A 22,855-nucleotide genomic window follows, 5' to 3' on the forward strand; every position below is an offset into this window, starting at 1 on the left:
CCCGTGAGCCATGGCCGCTGAGCCTGCGCGTCCGGAGCCTGTGCTCCGCAACGGGAGAGGCCACAACAGTGAGAGGCCCGCGTACCGCAAAAAAAAAAAAAAAAAATATACACCTCTTAATAATACAGTTGCAGCAGCTTTCTTTTTAATAAATTCAGTTATCTATGACTGAATGTTATTTTTTGTTAGAATAAGAAAGCATGTGGCATCAGTTCTATCCGTAGCTTTTGTATTTAAACACTGCTCACATAAATGAGGACAGAAGTAGCCATGTTATACAGTGACTTAATTCTTTGAACACCCAAGTTATCTGAAAAATCGTAGTGATCTATCATCTTGCATAGTGTTTAATGATCTACCAGCTGACGATTCTATCAGGTTCTCCTTTAATCTGGCTGAAAGCAAATAAATGAAGTGTACCCATCATTAGAGTTACCTGTTATTAGTTTCGTTTGCTTTCACAGTTTCTCAGAAGTACAGCAAAAAGGCTTGACCGAGACTTTGCAAAGGACTATTACTTACACTTAATTGCAAAGGACTATTACTTATACTTAATAGTCTTCCACTTACCACTTACACGTACCTTGTTCAGTCCAAAATACCCAGAAAGGGCTGGGAAAACTACCCTTAAGAAAGTAATTTTTGTTTTGTTTTGTTTTGTTTTGTTTTGCGGTACGCGGGCCTCTCCCTGTTGTGGCCTCTCCCGTTGCGGAGCACAGGCTCCGGATGCCCAGGCTCAGAGGCCATGGCCCACGGGCCCAGCCGCTCCGTGGCACGTGGGATCTTCCTGGACCGGGGCACGAACCCGTGTCCCCTGCATGGGCAGGCGGACTCTCAACCACTGCACCACCAGGGAACCCCCAAGAAAGTAATTTTTTATAAAATAATTTTCTTCTTTATCACTCGCTCTTTATCACTCTCACTTGTGTTAAAACCTTGAGCTTACAGATTTAGAATTTTGTTTGTGGCAAACGTCCATCATATGGCCTAACCATTCCTCATTATTAAACCAACTGGCCAAATCAGACTTCTCGTGTCAGGTCAAAGGAACATATTATGCATCCCCATGACAACCAGAATCTCACAGGCCACCACAGCCTACTTCTAATGCCATGCTGTATTCCTCACAGAAATATGTGAAGACAGAAAAAGACAGGAAGCCCTACTTTGGGTTTATGACACCTTAATTAAAGGAGACTTGACTGACACCAATATATCAAATTGTTTCATTGTAAGGTGCCTGTTTGTACCCCTGGGGCATAGTAAATGTATGCAAGACATTCCTTATTTTTCTTTAACTAAGAAAAAGGCAATTGAAAGGGGAACAGGGAGAGGAGAATCAATTTGACACCTTTCCCCCAGGTGTGCACTCAGACCCAGATGTGAACTGTAGGAAAGTGCCCAGATGCAATCTGAGCCTCTGGAAACAATTCTTTTAAAACTGTGGTACCCACATACCCCTTGGAAAGTCTTCACCCACCCCTAGCAACACACATGAAATAAACCAACTGTGGTTATTGAGATGTGAAACAAGGTAGCTGGATGACTGCCATCTTGGTGCATGATTAAGTCCATATTTTAAATAAGAGCACAGCTCTAAACTATATTTTCTAAATAAATTTCTCATGATCCACCAAATAACTACAATTCATACTAAATAACTTGGAAAACTGTTGGTAAGTCTCCTAAATGTGTCTAACTTGAAGAATGTTAGCTCAACTTTTTATAGTCTCCCGCCTAGCACTTACAGCTCTGCATCATGAATATTATAAACATAAAGCAGAGTGAGAAAAGGTTAAAAAATTGTCGAGCACGAACAATGACTCAGCAAAAGTATCTCAAAATGCCCCTTGCTGTTTAAAACGCATTAGGACTTAAATTTCCTGCAAATAAAGAACTGTGGTCATTTATTACCACCTGTAATAATTACAGTGGTTATTTAGAAAAGCAGTGAAATCCTGAAGGTGCAGTCAAGGCCATTTGAACATTCAGAAAGAAAAGGTGTCAAGCAGAATGATTCATATATAAAGATAAACGTTTTAGTAGAGCTTTAAATTCACATGGTTTCGACAGGGTTGGAAAAGGGTCACTTTTTTGCTTCATTATTTCACTGAGCTCCAATGACACTGACCGCTTCTGTGTGAACAGGATGCACAGCAAAAAGCAATGCCGTAATGAAAGCAAGTCCACGATTCTTGAAGACAGTTTTGTCACAGGTGTACATCAGCACAAGGGTCACTAGGCAGTGTAAAATGACATTTACTGCGTGAAAGTAGAATGGGTTCATGCCAGTCAAAAAGATGTTTAGCCTGTAAAAACAAACAAAAACTGAATTAGCTACAAACAGAACATAAGCACAAGCAAAGGGAATCCATCATTTTAAAAGATAAGTTATTCAATTAATTATTTTTCAATGATGCCCAATATCAGGTGATTCTGTACATTGGGGTATAGTTTTTGTCCTACCTAAAAATGTTGCTATCTGCAGAAATCACTGCAAATGCAATGCAATATTACTTCAGAAAACTGTGGCCTCACTGAGAAGGCAGGCAGACAGGCATGCAACCCCTTTTTCCCTCACTCCCTGGCTGATGCAAACACCCCCCAGTATCATGGCCACCTCTTCCTAAGCAGCTGAGTGTTAGAGGCAAGTCCGCAGTGCTGTGGGTCAGAGCCATGGCCACCACAGATGAGAAAGAGACCAGGAAACTGCGACCGTGGTCAAGGTTGAGACAAACCAGGCATGACTGTGTCCTCTCACCCACGGTGGCCCCAGGAACCCAATTTTCAGATTACGCAGAAGGAATCGTCGCTAATTACCACTTCACAAGGGATCTTCAGGGCACCTACCCACAAGTACCAGCTGTCGCAGAAATGATAAGGGTGAGAAAGAACATAGCATTTCAGAATTTGTATTAAATGTTTTCTAACATAAATTCCTATAGATCTCAGAATCTAAATTCTAGATTCCGACAAAGAAACTAAAAAGAACCACAAAGAGAAGGGAAATTGTTCAACATCTTAAAAAACACTTTCCTAAGACAGAAATGCACAACAGAGAGACTCTGAAAGTAGCCTTTAATTTAAAAGCAGGACAGAATGTCCCCAACTGAGTCTGTAGGGTTATAGAAAAGATACAATTGTATAGGGAATGGTTCTCTTGGGAGAGCACACACACCCTAAGTGGTACTGCCTATAGTTGTCTAGACTCCAGCCCAGTTTACTAAAACAGTAATACCACATCTTTATTCTCACGCTCTCGATCTGCTTCTCCTACACAAACACCTCCTGTTTGCCCAAAACAATTAAGAATCTAAAAGTCAGCTTTAGCGATGGCATGTGCATATTCTAAACACTTGACTTGATTCATACACAGCTTTAACCTACAGAACTTTAAACATCTCAGGCTTTATTTGGACATATGAATCTAAATGTCATAGTCACTTAATCAACTCAATTTTCATTCCCACTGAAGTAATCACGGTCCTAACTACGCCTGGAAAAATGAATTGCTGTGAGGGATCCAACTCCAGGGCTCCAGTGCAAGATTCCAGACAGCTGTGTTGACAGACCCATGAGTCTGCGCACACCCCAAGATCCTTAAGATAGGAGCCGGGTGTGAAATACCTCATTCAGAAGGAAAGAGGAAAGGGCAGTGAACTAGGGGACTGGCAGGTCCAGCTAAAGAACGGAGAACAGCATCCCTTCCATGCCAGTACAAGAGGACGCCCACAGGCCGACAGAGCTGCCGGAAATCAGAAAGCTCAGGATGGCGGAGCTGTGAGAAGGACAAGACCAAGTCCCTATCCTCGGGGAATGGGGGTGCAGTTCCCTGACAGCCCATCCCCCTGAGGTTGATGTTACACTGTTTCTCACTTCATCAGGCTGAGTTTTCCAGACCAGCTAAGCCATTCATTTAAAATTCATTCACACCCATCGCAATGAGAGAAAGCAGGCAATCTCACATGTGGTAGGTGGGTGCCCAAACTGAAAGGTCTCTAGGTTGTCGACATGTATCAAAGGCTTTAAAAATTACACAACTTTTGGCCAAAAATTCCACTTCTAGGAATGTTCTGTAAGGAAATAACCAGAAAAGTATTCAAAAAAATATATACATATATATGTGATATTGTGATATAGTAAGAAATATATATTTTGATCTTCATCCCAACTCCTGGTCAGAGACCCTAAAACCTTTGTAATTTCCGAAGTGATAAACGTGCTAGGAACATCTTTTGTTTTAATATTTGGTCTCTGCCCCCAAGTTCCTGGCACTGGGCTCGTAAATTCCTTGCAATTTCCTAAGCGATAAGAACACTGGGAGCACCTTTTGTTCTAATACTTGGTCTTTGGCCCTGGTTCCTGACACAGAGCTCCTAAAGCCCTTGGGTTCCCTGGGAGATCGGAGTGTCTTTTGTTCTAATGAGGTGACGTTTACTGGGCTCCTGGATGGCTTCAGGATGGGGGCTGGTCACGAGAAAGATCACGTGCGATTATAAGCTTGGAACTTTCAGCCCCACCCCCATCCTCAGGGAGGGCATAGGTGAAGGAGGCTGAGTTAATAATCGATCATGCCTACGTGATGAAGCTTCCATAAAATTCCCTGAACTGTGGGGTTCGGAGAGCTTCCAGGTTGGTGAACACATCAACATGCCCAGAGAGTGATGCAGCCCAACTCCACAAGGACAGAAGCTCCTGCACTCAGGACCCTCCAGACCTTAGTCTGTGCATCACGTCACCTGGCTGTTTATCTGTACACTTTATCATACCCTTCTTTACGTAATAAACTGGTAAACATAAGTGTTTCTCTGAGTTCTGTGAGCCATTACAGCAAATTATCAAAGCTGAGGAGGGGGTTCTGGGAACCCCCAACTTGTAGCCAGGTCAGACGTAAATGGGGGTAACCTGGGGGCCCAGTACTTGCGACTGGTGTCTGAAGTGGGGCAATCTTGTAGAACCAAGCCCTTACCCGGGCGGATCTGATGCTAACTCCAGGTAGGGAGTGTCAGGACTGAATCGAATTCTAGGACACCCAGCAGGTGTCGGAGAATTGCTCGGTGTGGGAGCAAACTCCCACAAGAAGTCTTGTGAGTGTGAATAGACCAAGAGATGGGAATGTCCCTGTCAATCTACAAGATGCACCTCACTGTGTTAATTACAAAAAAAAAAAAAAAAAAAAACACGGCAATACAGAGAAGGAAAGACACCTAATCAACCAAAACCCTTATGGATTTGACTATTCCCGCACATATTATACTTTAGATCAGAACTCTGGATTACAAATAATAGCACTGTTTCTAAAAAGAAAACAAAAGACCTATTATTTTTCTAATTTATTTGGTATTCAACCATTTGGAAAGTAAAAAGCATCACTGAAGACGACCGACCGTATTACTATATTACCACACTTTTATGAGGTACTCAACATACATTCCTCTCCCCTTCCAGAATGATACAAAATAGTAGGCATGAGTCACCTTTGTGTCCATATCTGAAAATGTGCAGATGTTATCCATATAGATTATTTCTGGAAATTGGTTAGGACAGAGTGCTTGGTGCTTTAAGTGAATTCAAGTAGATGCCAAAATCTTTTTTTTTAATTGCTGAATGGGGAACCACTGCAGTGATGAGGTAGCAGTGTGAAAGCCTCTCACATGGTACCTGACACTAGTGAATCTAAGATCTGAGAAATCACCAAAAATCTAGAATTAGGAGAGTTTTCTAAATGTCTAAAAGATGGAGAAAGAACTCTCCAAATTATAGACAAGTGAGCTTAAGACGAAATGATGACAAAATTTTAGAACTTATTCTATTTGTGAGCACTGGAAAAAGAATCTCTGATTCTGGGAGCCAACAGGGGTTGGCTTTTTTTTGTGAACAGGGGTTCACAAAAAGGGAGTTAACTGACTAATCTCACATGTTAATAGGAGAGGGGATGTGATAGATGCATCACATCTTTATTTTAACAAAGACATTTATTAGAATCTCTCAGGATCTCCTTGCATACAAGATAGAATAAGACAGGTTTGAGCACACACAAAGAGTGGTGAATAATAAATCAATGTCTCCTCGGATGGAGACCTCCAGGGTACGTCACAGGGTTCTGATAATATCTCTGGGCTGTCCAATATTTTTACCAAAATCTTAAATGAATCTATAGTGTAGGCTAACCAAGCCTGCAGAAGGCGTGTATCTGGGAAGGAGAGTTAGTTACTGTACTGGGAGACTGAGCTTCACAAAGAATTTAAACGCTTGAAATTGTTACTTAATTCTAACAGGATTCGACAGAATATGGGTAACAGTAAAGACTCACATTTGGACATAAAGGAGAGCAAGATATTCGCAATCCAGATTAAAACTCTACACATGGTATGTCCAAGGGCTGTTAGTCTATTCTAAGCACAGAGTTACTGTGTCCTGGTTAACGAAACAGACCAAACCACCAACAGACAGTCAGGGAACCGCCTAAGTCAATATTTTTCATTTCAATTCACTCCAACAGATATTTATTGAGCAACTGCTAGATGCCAGGTATAACGTGGAGCCCAGAGATACAAAGAGAAGACACAGCATTGGCTACTGAAGAGTTAACAGCATAGTAGGAGAAAGAGAGGAGAAACAGACAAAGATGATTAAAAGTGAGAGAATTCTAGCAGTAGGAGAACCTACCTGGTACAGAGATAAGGAAGAGGGAGGTGTTCTCCATGCAAGTGGGAAAGGGAACGTGGGTGGTATCCAATGTGGGGCGGTAGCCCTTCAGGGTGCTACTTCAATGCCAGTGCACCTTCACAGGACAGCTCCAGGATGCTGGGCGAAGGGTCTCTAAGTGATGTCTCAGGGAGATAGATTTGAGGAAATGGGGGACACTCAGCCTGGAGAAAGATGGCAGACAGAAATGATACCAAGTTCTCCAGGGGAAAGGCTCTCTGGCATATTCATGGCTACATGCCCAGTGTCTGGCACAGTGCCTGGTGCATGCTCGTCACACAATAAAACAGGTGATTTCATATGAAAACTTCCAGCTTCTCTTCAAATATTAGAAGACCTGACAACTGTGGGCCTCCATGGCTGCATGGACATACCTGGGTGCCCATTTAGGTGGCTCAAGTACTCACAGTTTGCCACGGGGCCTGCCAACTAACTACTGAGAGGCAGACTTCAGCTCAAAGAAAGATGTAAGATCTAAAACTAGAATCGGTGTTTGGGATAACCAGAAATGTCCACACAGAGATGCGATAACAGCCTACCTTAAACACCATCTAGAGAGGACAGTCTCTCAGGTTCCACGTCACCCTGAACGTACTTCCTTTATAGAATTTAATCAGTTTTTTAAAACTCTTTTACTACACTCCTCAAATGTTATGTGAGCATTTTCATACATTTTTAGAAATTAATTTTTTGTCACTGTATCCATCTCACTTAGCACACAGGAGATTCTAAGTGAAGGTTTACTGAACGAACAAATAAACTTACATGAAGTTGGAAGTTGGAAAAGATCATCTTTCTCTTTCTATTCAAAGAATCTCTAACTTTATTTGACCTAGCCTTCCTTTCTCATTTAAAGGTAGGCCAAGCAATAGGAAGTAAAACAATGTTTTTTTTCTAAAATAATCTTAATAGTCATGCCTACTGGCTGAAAGCCTTCCAGATTTTGGCAAACAGAACGTAAAGAGCCCCTTCTCTGTCTGAAATTCTCGGCCTCTTCGTAAAAGTGCCCAGAAAGGGGGGGCCATACTGAGCTCACAGCAATCGGAAGGCACCTGTTCCCAGGAAAGGTCACAGGGTCACACAGTTTGGCATCAAGCAGCCATAGGAGGAGGGGTAGGAGCGGAGAAGAATCATCGGTTGCCCCTCACCCAGCAACGCACACCTCACAGCCTAGAGCTCTAGATAAAGCCCATTACTCTCGTTTAGTTTTCTTCTTTGAAAAATACCTCTGGTTTAGGGAAAAAATAAAAACAGCCTGTATCTCTGCAAGAGACTTCTACTAGGGAATATACTAGGGTCCCTCCTCAAGGGGACCCCCAACTCTATTTCAGTCAAACAGCCGTACGTCAATGAACTGGCAGGGGTCTGGAACCTGCGTGAGAGGTCGTGACGCTCCATCGCCGTGACTCGTGTCTAGTTCTGGGCCCTGAACCTGGAATTTTCCTGGTATATAGATCAGGTAACATTTAAGAGGGCCGCCCGTCTACTTCATGCCGCCACCAATGATCCCTGTGGGTCAAAACATTCTGCTTGGGCTTCCCTGGTGGCGCAGCGGTTGCGCGTCCGCCTGCCGATGCAGGGGAACTGGGTTCGCGCCCCGGTCTGGGAGGATCCCACATGCCGCGGAGTGGCTGGGCCCGTGAGCCATGGCCGCTGAGCCTGCGCGTCCGGAGCCTGTGCTCCGCAACGGGCGAGGCCACAGCAGAGGGAGGCCCGCATACCACAAAAAAAAACAAACAAAAAAAAAAACAAAAAAACAAAACAAACAAAAAAAAAACCATTCTACTTATCACCGCATCCCCATAGGCCTGTCATAGCAAATGCTCTCACCTAGTCTTTGGCAGCTAATCTCTGCCACTTGGCCTCTGGAACTCCAGGAGCCCATCACCCCCAGGGGAGTCGGAAAGCCCACCTCAGTGGCAGCATCTCCCACATCACACTCGGCCTACAGAAGAGAGCCAACGCAGAGCTTCCCAACCTTGCAGGCACTCCCTCACTAATGTATTTCTCAATGTCTCAATGAAGGGAGAAGCACCTGGCCCTCTCAGGGAATGCAGCAGAGGGTGGGAGTGAGGTGTGTGCAGACGATGTGATAAATGCACCCCAACATTCCTATCTCAATGAGCTTCTGGATTCCTTTCTCTACCACGCCAGGGAGATTCTGGCATCTCAACCTCATTAAGCATAGACTTCCACTGGGTCCCAGTGGTTCCCATTCTCAGTCGCCAGTGTGCTGGTTGCAACTGCTGATTCCCTGATCCCATCCCGAGATATTCTAGGCCAGTAGATCTGAGATGGGGCCCAGAGGTCAGCCCTAAGCAACCCAGTGATTCAAGACAGGTGATACTCAGAACAACAGTACACAGCTCTCAAAGCTTAAGGTAAGGCTGCATATGGTTGCCATGCTTACCAGAAAAAAATCCAGTTTTTCTCAGCAATAACACAACATACATTCTTTTCCAGTAAGACTATAAACCTGGGAAAAGAAAAAATTAAATGTACCCCTCATCTTCTGTTTCTGGTGTCTCAAATGATGGGTTTTCCAACACCTTCCGGGTGACTTTCCACAGCCCAGTTCTAGTTCTCCCCGTCTTCCTATATCACCGTTCATTTTTCTTCTTCTTACCTCCTGCCTTCATTACAGCTCTCATACTTTTAAATGCTTTCCATTGTCTTAGATCATTCAGCCAATAAACAACGACATCTGGTTCTTCTCCTTTTTCCTCTAAGGAGAATCCCTTAGGCCCTTAATCATTTTGGTTGCTCTTCTTTTGCATTCCCTCCAGTCAAGGAATAAATCAGCAAATCATCATCACTTCATGTATATAAAGAACCAAAGCACGTGGTTCCAAGGCACCAGTGTAAACTAAAGTGCAGCGGGGAGATGGTGCCCTGAGGCCAAAGCAAAACTCATCCTCACCTGGCTCTGAGGAAGCTGTAGGGAGGGGAGCCGGTCAGGAGGAGGCCCTTACGGTCTCTGTTGTCACACGGTGGTCAGAGTAGAGACTGCATCAAACAAAGGGTGAGGAAACAGGGCAGGAAGATCAGTGACCACAGAAGGAAGCAAGTCCCAGAAGAAAAATCTTCCAGAAGTGAGTCAGTCAATAATAAAAATTAACAGATCAACACCAAATATAATATAGTTAGTTATAACTGAGCTGTCAATTTTCAGCAAATGTTTTTTTTCTTTCAACGGTATATATGTTTGGTGGAGTTCCTGGAGAGGGTGCAATGCAATTCCAACACTGACTACCTGACAAAGTCCTGCACAAGACCCCCCTCACTTCAGACACCAGCTGCAAGTTCAACGGTCCCCGGGGCCACCTGCACTTCTGAGCAACTAGCCACAAATTTGGGAGTTTCCACAACTCCCTCAGAATCAACAATTTGCAAGAACGACTCACAGAATTCAGGAAAGCATGATACTTATGATTACAGTTTTACTATCAAAACTATGAACCAAAACTAGTCAAAAGAAAAGATGCACGGGGCCAGGTCCGAAAGGGTCCTAAACACGAACTTCCGTGCCCTCAGGACACATCAGCCCCTCGGAACACTGACGTATGATTACCGACCAGGGAAGCGCAACCAAGCTTCAGTGTGAGTTTAACTGGGGTTTCGTGAGGGAAGCGAATTCATTCCATTAGTGGCCATCTCCAGCACCCCTTTCCCTTCCCAGAGGTTGGAAGGGAGGGCCTTCCTAGATACTGTAACTGCAGAACCGACACAAACTGGTGCCATCCTGTTTTTAACAAAAAACTGGGTTGTTTTTCGGAGACAACAGAACAAAACCGCAAGGCACCGTAGCTGAGGCATGCGCAGAGGAGAACGTTTTGACCTCAAACTACACCCAGAACCAAAGTTTCTCTCCCCGCACACCACACCCCCTGCCCCCAACACGGAACTAAGGACAGGGACAAGGCTGGAACGTGAATGCCGGAACCCCTTCAGAAGCGAGGCGTCCGCTGTCCAGGCAGACCTGGTGTGAAGCCCCTTCACCGCACCTTCGCACAAACGGCCAAGTTCCAAAGCCCTCCGATCACACCCGCCCGCCAACACTTCTGCGCACCGACCCTCCTCCCCTAACTCAGAAGAGCTTGACCAAACCCCGGAGCGCGGCGACAGATTTGAACCCTGCCTCCTGTCTCCTTGCTGGTCAACCTCCCAACAAAGTCCTTTTCTCAAAAGCTGGTGCCGTAGTATTGTTATCAGCAAGCCTGGCTTGGTAATAAAAATCACCTGGCTCCAAGTCCCAACCCTTTAATCATATGACTGGTCCGACCAGCAGGGCCAGCCCTATTCTGAAACTATCTGGAGGCCCGCCATGAGTCCCCTCCTCCTTAGCATAAACTCGGGTGTGGTCCCAGGGAACCCCATGAAGAACAGAGTCACTCGTATCACCTGGGAAACTTGGATGGTTGAGAAGCTCCCTCCCAAGGAACCTGGGAAAAGACCAAATTCTCTCTTGTACAGCACTTGGGGAGAGGAAGTCACAGTCACCATAACTCCCTTGAGAAAGTATTTTCAGGTCCTTATACTCCATTTAATGCAATATTTCCAGATATTTCATGTCTATGTCATTGATTGGAAAAAATATGACCTTTCTTTACAGACAGCAGGACACTGGCATGGAGGGACTTTGGTGCTCTGAGAGCAGGGTGTAGAGAGAGCCCCATGTAATTCTGGGGTTTGCCTCAGAAGGTACAGCTGCTGTGTCCAGCCTCAAAGTTTACAGCAAGCACCCCCCCCCCCCAGCCATTACACTCCAATACACCACACAAGAAGAGCATGATCCAAAAGCGCTGAAGATCTCATTCTCCAGAGTGGCTCACAGTCTCAGCCGGTTACAACAGAGCCACGCTGCCCCTTTCAGGATCAAAGCTGCCCCTTGACCTCCCAGTAAGCAGGACCCACTGGAACTCTCTGTGTGTGTCCAGCAAATTCCTTGTCTGCTTCCACTTTTCTCTTTGATAGAGGAAGAGAAAAGATACATAAGCCAAGAAATAAGTCCAGCAGACTTTTCCCTCTACTTTATAAGGGTGTATGTACCCCTACCTAAATATTTACCTGAAGAAGTCAGGCATTCACAAACATGATGGATTCATTCATTCTTTAAACAGTAATTTATTGAGCCCCTACGCTGCATACCAGGCACTCTTCCAGGTGCTTAAGATACCCCTCACGGAGCTCACACAGTAGTGAGAAGAGACAAAAGGCAACAATAAATATATGATGCCAGATAACAATGAGGGCTACCAAGGCAAAGAAGTTAAGAGAGGAAGGATGAAACATGGAGGAGCAGCCGCTATTTTTAGATCGGGTGGCCAGGGCAGCCCGCTGTGATGAAGGGACATTTGAGCAGAGACTGAGGGTGGTGACAGAGGAAGCAACACACAGATCTGGGGGAAGAGCATTCCAGGAAGAAGAAGCGAGTGCAAAGGCCCTTGGTAGCAGCAGGTTTGGCCTGTACCAGGAATACACACTCTAGGATGCTGACACAGATGGAATGAGGTAGAGACGGACAGACCAGAGGTCAGAGAGGTGGCGGAGGTCAGATCGAACAGGGCCTCTTACAACAGAAACCAGCTCATCGTTTGGAAAAGGAACACTGCCATTACTGAGACGTGATCAAGCACTCCTCATCCTCCCTTTTAAGTGGGGTGATTATATAGTCAAAGTTAGGAAAAACATGAATGTAGCTCCAAAGGATGATAGAAAGGACATTCTTAATTTAAAAAAAAAAAGAAAAAAAAGACTGCTTCAGAAGATGTTTTCCAAGCCTTCTTGATTTGAGGAACTCATCTATAAAAACCCTCATGTTGGGTTTCCCTGGTGGCGCAGTGGTTGAGTGTCCGCCTGCCGATGCAGGAGACACGGGTTCGCGCCCCGGTCCGGGAGGATCCCACGTGCCGCGGAGCGGCTGGGCCCGTGAGCCGTGGCCGCTGAGCCTGTGCTCCACAACGGGAGAGGCCACAGCAGTGAGAGGCCCGCGTACCGCAAAAAAAAAAAAAAAAAAAAACCCTCATGATACAGAAATATATTCCTCTCATTTTCCATCCCTCCTACACCACCAGACAGACTGTAGTCTAAAGGCTATCTTACGTCTAAAGCGTATCCTAACAGGCAAGGATGCTAACCTCCTCCTCTTGGGGTTTCTAAGATAACCTTAGTTTGGCATGAAATTTTCAGAGGACTCTTTTTTTTTTTTCATTTTTCTCTATAAACTCTTCATTGCCTCCCACATTTTTCCTTAACTACATCCATCACTGAACATCCTAGACAATCTAGTCAAACATCCTGAACCGTCTTCGCTTGTCTCCTATCACAGACTTAGAAAACAAAATTATGTCTTGTAGCAATAGACTATCTCAAAATGAATTCCCATAGAGGTCAAATCAAAAGGAACAGAACCAAAAGGAACATGCCATCATTTCTTTTACGTTTTGGGCACAGCGGTTAGAGCTGATTTTCATGGTTGGCATATCATTTGTGACTAAAAGATGCCAACGGATGCAAAAAACTCTCAAGATCCAAACATTAAACTGTTGCAAATCCTTACAGCTGCACATATTAAGATATTCTATTTTTTACCTCTGGCATTTTAAACCAGCCACTTTCACTCATCTGGTTTATATTACCATCAGAGCCTTCAATAAAATAAAACTTTATAGCGAACTAATAGAATACTATGACTCAACAGCCTAAACATGGAAAGAGAATTGAGGTCATTTAATTTGCCTTCGCTTCCCCATCTTTAACGCGGAAAAACCACTGGTCCTTTCTCGTTGAAGGAAGCTTCTCCTTGCTTCTTGATATGGCATGGCACCACTAACAATCCAGCAGGAGCTTCTCCTCAAGAGAAAGGGGGGTAGAGAGGAAATAAAATTTAAAAAGCTAAGCACCTTTTATATCAATCAGGACCATTTTTCAAGGTGGGCGTTACGGGCGTTACGAGGTTTGGGTCTGTGTCAATTCAGGGTCTACAAAGTGACTTAATGTGCTTCTCCTGATTCCACAGTTAAAAACACGTCATGGCCAGTGAAGGATAAAGAAGAAAAATAAAAAAGGTTACTGCTGCAGATTAAGTTTTCACAGATGTTTTGATTCTGCTCTACAACAGTCCAAAAATATTCCTGTCTGCCCTTGGAAATGAGATTATGAAAAGACTGAATAGAAGATTTGACTAGAGACAGAAATTCATTAGAATTCTAAATTCACTTCAAGCAACACAAAGAAATGATTATTTGTATCAGTTAAAGTTTGACCAGAGAAGCAGATCAGGAATGATACAGCAGAAGGAATTTGCTGCAGAGATGTGACCTTTCACATTCACGGGAACTCCTTACATAGCCTATGCAAGGCTGCCGCTACTGTGTCTCTGACAAGTGGAACGCCAGCAGGGCAGGCATTCGAGAAGGAGGGATGGACTTGAAGTAGGGGAGAGGAAGGAGGGACCGGAACCCACAAAGATGAACTAGAATACACTTCTGTTTCTTGCAGCCTCCTAGGCTCCAACTTTAACTACGGGAGTGGCTTGCAAACAGGCCAGCAGTCTCCACAGAGCTGCACACATACCTGCGCCATGATTCCAAGTCGCTAAAGGAGATCTGGAGAATTCCGGAGGCGCTGCAGAATTAGCTGCTGTTGCAGACCAGAGCAGGTTACTCAGCAAGCATGAGCTGCGACACACCAAAACCTAAACACACCTTCTGAGTGGGTACATGGCTGAAACAGAGCAGGACCCTACGTGGCCTTCCCAGGACAGATCCCACCCCACCCCGCCCCGACCCCATGTCCTCCACCTGCCTTTTGTCTGTAGAAAAACTTTAGTCAAAGAAAAAATTTAATCAGAGAAGTGAGAAAATGCAGAAGCAAAGGAAAGCAGTCAAACAAGACTAAATAGTTTAGTCATTAAGCAAAGTCAAGGACTTTTAGTTCCTCCTCAAGGGCTGTAGATAATATCCTGAGCCATATCTTTTGAGCTGTTTTGTAAATACTGAAACCCCCATCAGGTAGAAGAAGTTAACTACATGATGACCAGACTGCAGCCATCACATAAACTGCCACAGTTCCAAGAACTGGCCTCAAAGAACTGGGCACAAACCAACCCTGGAACTGACCCTGTGTTTAAAACAATCAAGATGACGCTGATCAGACCACCACCACATGACCAAGTTCAAGATGACCGTCAGAGCTGATTGTTTTGTTCCTGCACACAGCCCCCTCCCTCCGCCTACACATCCCTGAAACACCCCTTTAAAAGCTCTTGTCCGCTGATTGTCAGTGGGGAGTTGGCCTTTGGACATGGGTCCATCTTCTCCCCCAGTTGTCGCCTCCGAAATAAGCAAACTTTCTTTGCCACCAACCTTTCCTCTCAAGTATTGGCTTTCCAGCGGACCGCACTTTCGGGAACACGGCCACTTTGAGACAGGCTGGGACCTGAGACCCTTTGCTGCAGTGCTGCAATGCTTGCACCTGGACACACCTCTCCTTGAGCAACAAAATACAAAGAAACTATATGGGACTAAAAATAACTGCTTGCATGCCCAGCTGGGGGCAAATTCTGGATAAAACGTTCAAAGAGACCAAAAACCCAACTGCCACTTTTGAAGGGCCCTGAGCAAAAAGCAGGATGCTATGCATGCCCCCTGCACCCAACACCACCTAATGGGTGGGCAAACCACCTAAGTCACCCCTCTGGCCTGATCCCTGGACACACTCCTACCCTCACCCCATGGAAGGAACAAGCTGGCCCCCCCTCAGGAAGCGAGAACAGGCAAGCGAACCTGCTGCTTGTTCGCACTGCCCCCCGCCACAGCAGGGGCCCCAATAAAGCCTTGCCTGAATTTGTCTGGCCTCAGTTCAATTTCTAGCGATTAAGGAGGCCAAGAATCCTGGTCGGTAAACACTTCACTTTCACTTTCCAAACCTCGAAGAAACTTCTCCTGTCCAGCCCTTGCCCCCTTCAACACAGGAAAGGAATTTCTAAGTCGCAGTTCCAGTTAGCAAAATTGATATGATACAAAGTCACTGCGCCTTCATAAGCTGCCTTCATTTTCCATTGTGCCCTGCCCTCCAAACTGGTAAAAGGAAACATTCTAATAATCCACTTCCTCACTTCAACTTCTGCCCATTTCTTATGTGAGAAAAACTGTGAATAGCCTCTTTCTACACAAGTAAGTACCTTTATAATAACAAGCATTACAGGGACTTCCCTGGTGGTCCAGTGGCTAAGACTCCACTGCAGGGGGCAAAGGTTTGATCCCTGGTCAGGCAACTAAGATCCCCAGTGTGGATCTTTGGTGCGGCCAAAAAATTAAAAAGAAGAAAAAAAAAGCATTACACATCTTTATAAATAAATAGATAAATTTTTTATTGTTTATTCTTAAAGGAATTTCTAGCCGTCAGTATGTGTGACATTCATTCACTAAATCAAAGATAATACTTTTAATTAAAAAATCAGTTTGAGTTTTGCACAGGGAAAAACCCTGTTAAGAAGCTCAAAAGACTACCTGTAGAGTGGAAGGAAATATTTACCAACCACATATCTGACAAAGGATTTATATCTAGTATGTATAAAGAAACCGCAAAACTCGACATTTAAAAAAAGATCCATTTAGAAAATCGACAAAAAATATGAAGAGAAGGTTTAACAAAGAGGACATACAGAAGGCAAATAGACACATGAAAAAATACTTAACACCATCAGCCATTAGGGAAATGCTAATTAAAGCCACAACTTCACACCTACCAGAATCACTACAATAAAAAACAGTGACAATACCAAATCTGGTGAAGCAGAGAAACATACACTGCTGATAGGATGGATGGAAGACAGTTTGTCAGTTTCTTAAAAAACTAAACATGCAACTACCATATGACCCAGCAACTGTACTCCTGAACATTTATCCCAGAGAAACAACTACTTATGTTCACATAAAAACCTGTAAATGAATGTTTATAGTGGCACTATATGTAATAGCTAAAACCTGGAAACAACCCAGATTTCCTTTAAGAGGTGAATAACTAAACACACTGTGATACATCCATTCAGTGGAATATTACTGAGCAATAAAAAGGAATAACTATTGATACATGCAACAATCTGAATAAACTCCAGAGAATTATTCCGAGTGCAAAAAAATCTCAAAGTTTACACCCTGTATGGTTCTAAATAGAACATTCTTGAAATGACAAAATTACATAGAGATGGAGTACATATTAGTAGTTGTTATCAATTAGGTGTCTATAGATATGATAGGAAAACATGAAGGCTCTTTGTGATAGAACTGTTCTATATCTTGACTGTGATGAGAGGCTCACGTGATAAAACTGCATAGACTAAATATACATTCAACAAAAAGAAAAAGAAAAAGAATATATGTAAAACTGATGAAACCTGAATAAAAACTGTGGATCGTATCAATGTCAACGCCCTGGTTGTGACCGTGTACTATAGTTCTGCAAGATGTTACCACCGGGGAAAATGGATAAAGGATATGAGGGATTTCTATATTATTACTTACAGTTGCATGGGAATGTATAATTATCTCAAAATTCAACGTGTTTTTTTAAAAATGGGTTTGCAAAACCAGATAAAGACACTACAAGAAAAGAAAAGTATAGGCCAATTTCCCTGATGAACACAGAGGCAAAAATCCACAACAAAATACTAGCAAACCAAATTCAACAACACATTAAAAAAATCATACACCATGAACAAGTGGGTTTTACCACTGGGATGCCGAGATGGCTCAACACACGCAAGTCAGTTAACGTGATACACGACATTAACAAAGTGAACAATAAAAATGACATGATCATCGTAAATAGATGCAGAAAAAAACACTCGATGAAATTCAACACACTTTAATGGTAAAAAACTCTCCACAAACTAGGTTTATAGGGAATTTACCTCAACATAATAAAGAACATTTATGAATAGACCACAGCTAACATCATACTCAACAGTGAAAAACTGAAAACTTTCCTGCTAAGATCAGGAATAAGGCATGAATGCCCACGCTTGTCATTTCTATTCAGCGTAGAACTGGAAGTCCGAGGTAGAGCAATTAGGCAAGGAAAATAAATAAAAGACATCTAAATCAGAAAGGAAGAAGTAGAATTATCACTGTTTACAGATGACATGATCTTATATGTAGAAACCCTAAAGATGCCACCAAAAATCTATCAGAACTAATATACAAATTCAGTAAAGTTGCAGAATACAAAAATCAGCATGCAAACATCAGCCGTATTTCTATACACTAAGAATGAACTATCCAAAATTCAGAAAACGATCTCATTTACTATAGCATCAGAAAGAATAAAATACTTAGGAATAAACTTAACCAAAGAGATGAAAAACGTATACACTTACAACTACAAATCACTGATGAGAGAAATTAAAGACACAAATAAATGGAAAGACATCTGATGTTCATGAATGGGAAGACTTAATATTGTTAAAATTTCCATATCACCCAAAGCCATCTACAGATTCAATGTAATCTCTATCAAAATCCCAAGGCATTTTTTACAGAAAAAGAAAAAAATCATAAACTTCATACTGACCACAAAAGAACCTGAATAGATCAAGAAGAACAAAGCTAAAGGTACCACACTACCTGACTGCAAAATATATTCCAATGTTACAGTAATTCAAACAGTACAGTACTGGCATAAAAACAGACATATAGACCAATGGAAAAGAATAGAGAAATTAACCCACACATATATGGTCAAATGATCTTTAACAAGGGTTCCAAGAATACACAATGGGGAAAGTACTGTCTCTTCAATAAATGGTATTGGGAAAACTGTTTATCCACATGCAAAAGAACAAAATTAGACCCTTACGTACACAAAAATCAACCCAAAGATGTATCAAAAATTTAAATGTAAGACCTGAAACTGTACAACTCCTAGAAGAAAAACATAGGGGAAAAACTTCATGATGTTAGGTTTGGCAGTGGTTTCTTAGATATGATAACAAAAGTACAAACAATAAAAGCAAAATTAGACAAGTGGGACTACACCAAACCAAAAAGCCTTTGCACAGCAAAGGAAACAAATCAACAGAGTGAAAGGGCAACCTACAGAAGAGGAGAAAATACGTGCAAACCAAATATCTGATATGTTGTTAATATCTAAAATACATAAGGAATTTCTACAACTTAAAGCAGAAGAAATTAAATAACCTGATTTTAAAATGGGCAAAGAACTTGAATAGACATTTTTCCAAAGAAGACATACAAATGGCCAATAGGTACTTGGAAAGATGCTTACAACACTAATCATCAAAATCTAATCATGCAAATCATGCACTAACCATGCAAATCAAAACCACAATGAGTTATCACCTCACTCCTGTTAGGTTGGCTTTCATGGAAAAAAAAAGGTAAGCATTGGCAAGGATGTGAAGAATTTGGAACCCTTGTACACTATTAGCTAGAAAGTAAAATGGTGCAGCCACTGTGGAAAATAGGATAGAGGTTTCTCAAAAAATTAAAAATACAATTACCATATGATTCAGCAATCCTACTTCTGGGTATATATATTCAAAAGAATTGAAGTAGGAATCTTGAAGAGATATATGCACTCCCGTGTTCACTGCATTATTCACAATAACCAAGATATAAAAACAACCTAAGTGTCCATCATCAGATGAATGCACAAAGAAAAGTGATATATATACACGATGTAATATTATTCAGCCTTAAAAAGGAGGAAATCCTGCAATGTTCAACAACATGGAAGAACTTGGAGAGCATTATGCTACGTGAAATAAGCCAGTCGCAGAAGTCCACTTACGTGAGGTACCTAAAGTACTCAAACTCATAGAAATAGAGAGTAAAAGGGTGGTTGCCAAGGGCAGGATGAGAGGAGAGGGGCACCAAGAGTTACTGTTCAACAGGTATACAGTTTCAATTATACTAGAGGAATAAGTGCTAGAGAGCTGCTGTACAACATTATAGCTGACAATACGGTATTGTGCACTTAAAGATTTAAGATGGTAGATCCCATGTTAGGTGTTCTTACAACAAAATTAATCATTAATTAATTGAATGGTTTTCAATTCTCAAAATTTCTGCTCAAACAAGCTTAAGATACAGTTAAGATAGTTTGACTATATTTCAAAGGCCACTTTGTGTTTTCACCGATTACCTAAAATAAAAGTCATTCAAGTCATGATCTGTGTAAAGTTCCTAGGCCAATGCTTGGTTCACACTGAATAGTTAATAAATGTGATTTTCTGCCCTTCCTTGCAACAATCTTCAGAGTGGTGTGGGCCTAACATCGTTAACGTCGTCCCTCAGGTGACTGTGATGAGAAAGCCTCCACATCTTATTCAAATCAATGCCTGTGAGTACAGAAAAGACTAGTTAAATTTCTCTTTCTGAAGAGGCACTATTACTTTCCAGTTAGTGCGCTCTAGACTTGTAACTCAATCTTCTCAAAAAAAAAAGGTATATCTTACACAGCCAGTAAGACACACTCTACAAAGAGCAATGCCTCTTAGCAACCAGGCTGCTTTTTATAACCAGTGAGTATCATAAATGAAGAGTTGCCCCCTGCCCCCTCAATTCTCCTTCTCCTTTGCCCCTGTTCTGCACAATGCCTGCTTTCCTCTTCATCAATGGCCTTGCCTCCCTGTCTACTCCTTTCCTCCCCTTCTCTCTCTTCTGTCCCTGCCACCTCCTGCACGAATTAAAAAAAAAATTTTTTTTAGAAAGTCAAGAAGTGAAGGCACTCTTCCCCACCCTCCACCAAGTGAGCACAGGCATTTGACCCGGATCTTTGTATACGGAAAAAGCTCAGAGGAGGGACCTAGATGGTCTCCGTGGCTGTTACAAGCCCAGCACACCTCATGCTGTGAGCTACCACACCTTAAACTAACCAACAAACCTCCCTGTAATAAACGAAAAAGCAGGTCAATTTAGAAGTTACACACATATCGTGCCATCTAAGACTGTGCCATTTTAAGAAACATTTAGGGGAAAAAAAGGACTGAACAACTTAGTAGCTGAGATTATCTTTCAGCTGAAAAACAAAACCGCTTTCCAAAAGGATAAATGTTTATAAAATACGCTCTTCAGAGTCAAATGTGCTATTTCCTCACCCGCCTTAAAACATTCAACTTTCAGTTGAAGAATTAAGTACAATCGCTCTGGTTTCCTTTTCTAAGTCATCAGCCACCTGTCAAGAGACCTCGGCCTCCCGGCCTGTGCAGGCTTTTCAAGCTGTTTACCCTGTCTCGACTGACCAGTACCACAAAGACGGGTTCATATTACACCCGTTGGAAAATGCTTAAAACGCTGATGTTACTGAACCAATATTATTTCAACAGTTCTGTCCGGCACATTATAAGCTTAAATGCTGAGCCAAATTATAAGGAGCTGAGTCAAGCTCATGACGCGCGAGCCAGCACTTTCCTGGCATCAGCCTTTCTCCCCTTCCACCTGAGGCTAGCCGTCTTTTAAATTCAGGAAAATACTCCAGCCCGCAAAAACCCCGGCGTTCTCCCGATTCCCTTTGCACCTTATTCACACTTGAAGTGCTGAATCATGACTCCGAGATTGTAAAAGAAACACTACTTCAACTGGGACGCCAGGACCTCCAGAGGATCCCACGCTTTTCTGCCTTCCTTTGCTTTGCACCTTTTAAAGTCTAAAATCTGGAGCCCTTCCCGAAGATCGGCGAGGCTCCAGGAGCAGCCAAGTCTGCAGGTCGGGAGAGCGCCTCTGCCCGCTGTGCTGGTCCTCCCCAAACCCACGCAAGCCCTGGCAGCTCACGACTCCCAAGGAGCTGACACACTCCCCGTCTGCACAGCTCACCAGCAGCCGCCGAGAAACCCCCAACTTCGAAGCTTCACCACCACAGCCACCCGCCCGGAGCTCGTCGGGCCCGCGCTGGTCTCACTTGGCCACCGTACCACGGGGGTGAGGTGTGCGGAGGCGGGTGGGCTCCACCAGCCCCCTCCCAGCCCTGGCCCCAGAGACCAGCCCGCCCAGAGCGCAGACTCTCGAGAAACTCAATCCCAAGTCCCAGCCCGCGCCTCCGGAACCGCCCCGGGAGCCCCAAGCAGCCGGGCGGAGGACCACGGAGCAGAGGGGCGTGGGCAGCCTGGAGAGGAGGGAGGCGTGGAGCGGAGATGGGGGTGGAGGAGATAAGAGCCTTCTCCCAGCTGTATCCGGAGAGAACCCTCTTCTACATCGAAGATGCTTGGGGAGAACGTCCCGACTCCCCAGCCCGCGCCTCCCGAACCACCGCAGGGGCTCAAAGAGGCGGGGGCCCAGGACCACGGAGCAGAGGGGCGTGGGCAGCCTGGAGAGGAGGGAGGCGTGGAGGGGAAGGGGCGGCGAGAAAAGAAACGGCCCCCAAGCTAGTCCCGCAACTTCTCCCAGCCCGGGTTGGGGGTGAGGAGAAACGGCGGCGGCCGCGAGCAAGGGGTGAGGGACTCACTTGAAGGTGAGGACGCAGAGCGGCCGGTAGGACTTGTGGCTGGTGTTCTCGGCCATGCCCTTGCCCCAGAAGTCGTTGGAGAAGATGCCCCAGCGCAGCGGGGCTCCGGGCCGCACGTCGGGGTTGTTGACGATCGCCCACACGTCGTCGTGCACGAACTCGCCCTGCAGGGAGCGGCCGTAGCACAGGCAGCTCGCCCCGGCCAGCAGCGCCGCGGCCCCGGGCGCCGAAAGTCCGCAGCCCCGCCGCCTGGAGGGCGCGCGGTCCCCGCCGCCGCCTCGGGCAGAGCTTGTCACTACCATCGCGCCACAGCCGCTGCCCTGGCCTCTCCCGGGCGTCTGGCATCGTCCCCAGCCGGGGGCCGGGCGGCGCGCGGCGGCTGCCCGGAGGTGGGCTCGGGCATAGTCGGCGGCAGCTGGACCTGCCGCTAGCGCCCCGCGCTCCGCCGCCGCCTGCGCCGCCGAGTTGGCCCAGCTGCAAATAAACAGCAGTCCCCCCGCCTCCCCTGGCCATCGCCACCTCCTCCGCCCCACTGCGCATGCCCCGCTCGCAATCGCCTCCACCCCCCCAATCCCGGGACCGGCGCCGCTTTCCCCCCACGTGTCCCGCACCCTCCCCGCCGCGCCCTGACTGGTCGCGCGCTCAGCCCTCGGGCGCCGCGGCCCCGGGCGGCGAGAGTCGG

General features: G+C 44.6%; 1 protein-coding gene across 1 annotated transcript in view; it reads right to left on the bottom strand.

Moving 5' to 3' along the window:
- Nucleotides 1–22,623, bottom strand: part of LOC114486509 (protein O-mannosyl-transferase TMTC1-like) — a 37,713-nt gene extending 15,090 nt beyond the window's left edge. Inside the window, exons 1-2 of the mRNA XM_028491499.1 lie at nucleotides 22,174–22,623; nucleotides 2,132–2,309 (exon numbers count right to left, since the gene is read on the bottom strand). Of these exons, the coding sequence (XP_028347300.1) occupies nucleotides 2,132–2,309; nucleotides 22,174–22,475 (480 nt within the window). The 5' untranslated portion in view covers nucleotides 22,476–22,623. The remainder of the gene's footprint in view (nucleotides 1–2,131; nucleotides 2,310–22,173) is intronic.
- Nucleotides 22,624–22,855: the final 232 nt, after the last annotated feature.

Source organism: Physeter macrocephalus, chromosome 6 (assembly GCF_002837175.3).
Source record: "Physeter macrocephalus isolate SW-GA chromosome 6, ASM283717v5, whole genome shotgun sequence".
Lineage (NCBI taxonomy): Eukaryota > Metazoa > Chordata > Mammalia > Artiodactyla > Physeteridae > Physeter > Physeter macrocephalus.